We start from the raw sequence: 4,214 nt of genomic DNA, 5'->3' as shown, positions 1-4,214 counted from the left end.
TCGACAAATGACTGGATCCTGTTAATTGCCACAATAGCTTTTTGGATGGTGATGATCTGAGGAAGTGTACTTCTCAAGGTCTCGCCAATCATGAGACAAGATGTGAAACAAGTCAAGACATCACCTGAGCTCACGTTCCCCCTTCCTATCTGATCTGAACCGAACCAAAATCCTTGGACAAACATGCACAGGATGATAAACCTCACTATTCCCATATTAATGCTCGATACAAGAGACAATTTGGTGTATGCGTCTTTACAATCGGTCACTTTTCGAGAAAACTTTTCATACTCTATATCCCTTGCTGAGAAGAGTCTCACGATCTTTGCTGAAATCAAAGACCAATCAAGAACCTTGGCAGCTTCTATAGAGTGATCGTTTTCCTTGTTTGTATATTTTTCCATCAGTCTTGAGAATACAACAACAGAGGCGATGATCAACGGCGAAGAGCATATCATAATCAGTGTCACCGACCAAGAGTAGTAGAAAGAGGTACCCAGCAATGCAGCAGTTGCAACAGTGTTTTGAGCTACTAGTGCAGTGGCCTCTGCTGTACCTGCTCTGAGCTCTTCGACACATCTATTGATCTGTGTCAGATCGCCCATCACCTTTTCGTTCTCTTCGTACCAAGAAATCGGTTTCTTCAGGAAGGTATTCAGCATGTGTAATCTTGCCCTAATTCCATGCCTCTCACCAATGTGCATCCAACAGGTTACAGTTGCCCACACAATCAAGACCGAGCCTGCTCCTAAAGCTATCAAAGCCATTGTAGAGAGCCTAATCTCTTGCATGTAGTCACCCACAGATTCAAATTCACCATTCACCAAGCTCGACAGCACGTTAAACACCCTACCCATCAGAATTGCAGATATAGCTGGTCCCAATGAGCCAGCAATCGTTGCAACTCCCCCAAAGATCATCAGCGGGATGTCTGAGCGATCAGCAAACATGAACAGGGTAGAGCGCCTCAGCGTGGCGGGCTCCACCGGCTCATTATTGTCGGTGGTGTCTATGTCCAAGTCATAGAGCATAACTTCAAAGTTTGACCCTGCACTCACCATCACTGGTGAGGCCTCTACAAATTCCTTCGACATCCGCTTCACTGGTCAACAAGCAACCGCTGTGTGTCAAAGTGAAGGAAGAAACAAACAATACGGCCCAACAACAGTGGAGCAAAGAGACATAAAACCCACCATAAGCGGTCACAGGCCCACTATATATGAGCCCTGCATCACACCATCGGAATCATCATGGCTCCTCACACGCTCACACAGCATCTCGACGCCTCAAATGGGACGAGTGAGGCATCCTGTCGCCGTTTCAGGTGTCTTCAACAGTTTGAATGTTTATACCTAAAGCGATGTAAACAATGCGATGTAAACAAATGCGGCTCCTGTGATGTCTGGGTTAATGGGTGTCTGGATGTTAACTTGTTTGTTTTTCGCACATCTTCGGAGATAAAAACTCTAAGACCGTTCTGCGTGGGTTATCTCCGTGGGCTTTCACATGCGAACAAAACCCCTCGCTGGAGGAGCAAAAAACATAGCGAGAGATGGCCGTGCATGTGAACGACCTCTCGATAATTTAATGCCCCTTGTTGAAGTTCTTTTCCTCTTCCACCGTTCATCTCAGGCCCCAATTGAAAAGAGAAGATGTCTTCCAAAATCGACCAGGCACTCGACGTGTTCAACCAGCTTTGCACAGAGGTTGATATTACCAGCAAAAGCTTCCAAAGTGAGTGGCAGTTATCGTTTCATTATGTACTCGGCCTTGACACATCCACGGATGAGAGGTGCGATTGATCTCCCCGGCAGACAGTTACTAACGATGTTTGTTTCAAAGTTGCTCTTGCTTCTATCTGCTTCAATCCGGTCTTCTGGAATGTTGTTGCAAGACTAGGTGAGTGGTTAGATCATAACTCAATTTGTGTGTGTGGAGTACTAACTGGAGGAAGAGTATAATACCCATTTTCTTACAAAGCTCTCTGGGGGTCCGAAAAACGGTTGTTACTTGCTTGCCTTTACAATCTTTTCCCTTGGTATCTTTAGAGACTACCTGTACGAACGGGCTTTGAAAGAGCAAGTCACGTCTGACCTGCTCACTGGTCCAATCTTCACCTACGCAGGATACTTCTTCTTTGCACTAGGTAACATCTTTGTCCTCAGCTCAATGTGGGCATTGGGTGTCACTGGAACATATCTAGGTGACTACTTTGGAATCTTAATGGACCACAGAGTCACTGGGTTCCCATTCAACGTCTTGGACAACCCGATGTACGTTGGCTCCACCTTGTGCTTCTTAGGAACCGCACTCTATTTCGGTAAGCCAGCTGGGTTGTTTGCCACGTTGTTTGTGCACTTATTGTACTCCGTTGCTCTCAAGTTTGAAGAGTATGTATTGTTTACTTTCCGGTTCTCTCTCTTTTCATGTTTACTAACACCAACAAGACCATTCACCGCTGAAATCTACGCAAAGAAGGCTCGTGAAGAAAAGAAGAAGGCCACCTGATGGATCTGCCAATCAGTTGAATGGCAAACTCGGCAATCAAGGAGCGGTATTCAAGTCAGTGGTCGCCATTGACCAGTGAAGAAGCAGCTTGCTCTGTATATATAGCTATGAATCGCCGAATAACTCATGTTCTTCCTTCCAGAAATTCATTATAGATGAGGCACTAGTGATATAAACACTTTGAATATTGAGCTAATATACTACATAGGAAATTGATTGAATAGAGCTGTATATCATACCTTTACCGTGTACTTTGTATATGTAATCGGCTAGCATTGGGAACATCTAGGCAGGCACTTTCGTCTCTCTATGACATCTCAACTGGACCTGCTAAAAGGGCATCTAACACACTAATGAAGATGACAAGCATAAGTGTCATATTATAAGGAATTACATAGAGCAGATTAAACAACGTTTCCAGTAGTGAAAGGCCGTAGTACGCCCAACAATAAATCTGAGACATCTTGATTCTTCCCAGAACTTCAAAGAGGTGCGAACTTCGTGTCTGACCAGCGTGTCGATCGGCTACGGTCAATCGCCAGAGTAACTCTCCATCAAACTTGTATCTCAATAACAAGAACCATCCCAACAAACCCGACGAAGGCCTCACCACAAACGTGATAGTGTACACTAAGCAACAGCTGGGCTATTAGATGCATAGTGATTATGTGTGGCATAACCTTAAGCTGTGTAAGTCAAAACTCTCTGCACGAGTCAAACCAATTGCATGCAACACAAAGGCTTGTTTAGTATGGAACAATAGAAGATATACATGATGAAGTGCATGATGACACGCATGAAGTAAACTAAAAATTGACAATCTTCCAGTACACAAAGAGATGGATTGTATGGTGAACAGCTATATTCTCAGTACAATTTAACTCTAACTCGTGCATTCTGCCTTCATGCAGTGAGTTGCATATTTCACAAAACCCCAGTAACCATCAAGATAACACACTTAAATGTAAAGTGCACAAAAGCACTGTCTTGAATTATTTAACAAGCTCTGAATCCTCAAAAATTGTTCTTCAACTCTTTCCACTCTTTCCACTCTTTCCCGCAAATCCCCAAAGATGGTAACAAAGGCTGATCGCCGTGATGGAGTCTGTCCACCTCCTTCAAGGTTATCACCTTGACACATCTTAGGGTATACTGCCTAGTACACCATCACTACTGGGAATACGTGAAGACTATTGAGCAACAGCAGAACAAAGTGAGTTTGGTCAACCTGCTTTGTATGGTCACTGTGTTGGCTGATTAGCATTTACCAGATCACTGACTTACAACAGGATATATAAGGCACAAGGTCGACAGATGGTGAGGGCTCTCCTAGCTGAACGATATTGATAGGGGTTTGGTACTTTTGGGATGTTATCGTCTTGACGGTTCTCACAAGGTGCGATGCTGAAGAAGTACAGTTGCGCTACTCTCAAGTTTTGGGTTCATGATCCGACGTTATCATTGGATGTTCAGTTGACCATACGAGGTATGTCCAGGATGAAGGTTGTCTGAGGGAACTCTGTCCAGCTTTCGTTAGATGAGCTCAGTCTGAATTCAAGTGTGGTTGTCATGATTGTTGTTGGTGATGGAAGATGAAGTCTTGGGTAGTTACTTCGAGTCCATTAGAAGCTGTCGACTGCGAGATTGACACTCACACGAGATCTGTCCAGGATGACGGTTGTCTGAGGAAAGTCTGTCCAGCTTTC

General features: G+C 44.3%; 3 protein-coding genes across 3 annotated transcripts in view; 2 read left to right on the top strand and 1 right to left on the bottom strand.

The window, feature by feature from the left end:
* STE6 (ATP-binding cassette a-factor transporter STE6) overlaps window positions 1–950 on the bottom strand; it is a gene marked incomplete at both ends in the record, with an annotated part of 3,758 nt that extends 2,808 nt beyond the window's left edge. Inside the window, one exon of the mRNA XM_020212733.1 lies at window positions 13–950. Coding sequence (XP_020070368.1) covers window positions 13–950 — 938 coding nt within the window. The remainder of the gene's footprint in view (window positions 1–12) is intronic.
* A 650-nt stretch (window positions 951–1,600) lies between these two features.
* OPI3 (bifunctional phosphatidyl-N-methylethanolamine N-methyltransferase/phosphatidyl-N-dimethylethanolamine N-methyltransferase) lies at window positions 1,601–2,737 on the top strand. Its single transcript, XM_020215135.1, has 4 exons — window positions 1,601–1,734; window positions 1,843–1,899; window positions 1,955–2,390; window positions 2,448–2,737. Exons 1-4 carry the CDS (start codon window positions 1,653–1,655, stop codon window positions 2,506–2,508), a joined length of 636 nt encoding a protein of 211 aa, XP_020070367.1. The 5' UTR covers window positions 1,601–1,652; the 3' UTR covers window positions 2,509–2,737.
* A 530-nt stretch (window positions 2,738–3,267) lies between these two features.
* CYBJADRAFT_167905 (uncharacterized protein) lies at window positions 3,268–4,214 on the top strand (the record flags this gene model as incomplete). Its single annotated transcript, XM_020215134.1, is given in 3 exon segments — window positions 3,268–3,557; window positions 3,569–4,112; window positions 4,138–4,214. A coding segment is annotated over 1 exon segment (156 nt), but the record flags the coding sequence as incomplete, so codon positions are not given.

This window comes from Cyberlindnera jadinii (assembly GCF_001661405.1).
Source record: "Cyberlindnera jadinii NRRL Y-1542 unplaced genomic scaffold CYBJAscaffold_7, whole genome shotgun sequence".
Lineage (NCBI taxonomy): Eukaryota > Fungi > Ascomycota > Saccharomycetes > Phaffomycetales > Wickerhamomycetaceae > Williopsis > Williopsis jadinii.
Note: the sequence above shows the minus strand (reverse complement) of the source record. Positions and strands in the feature narration are given on the sequence as shown.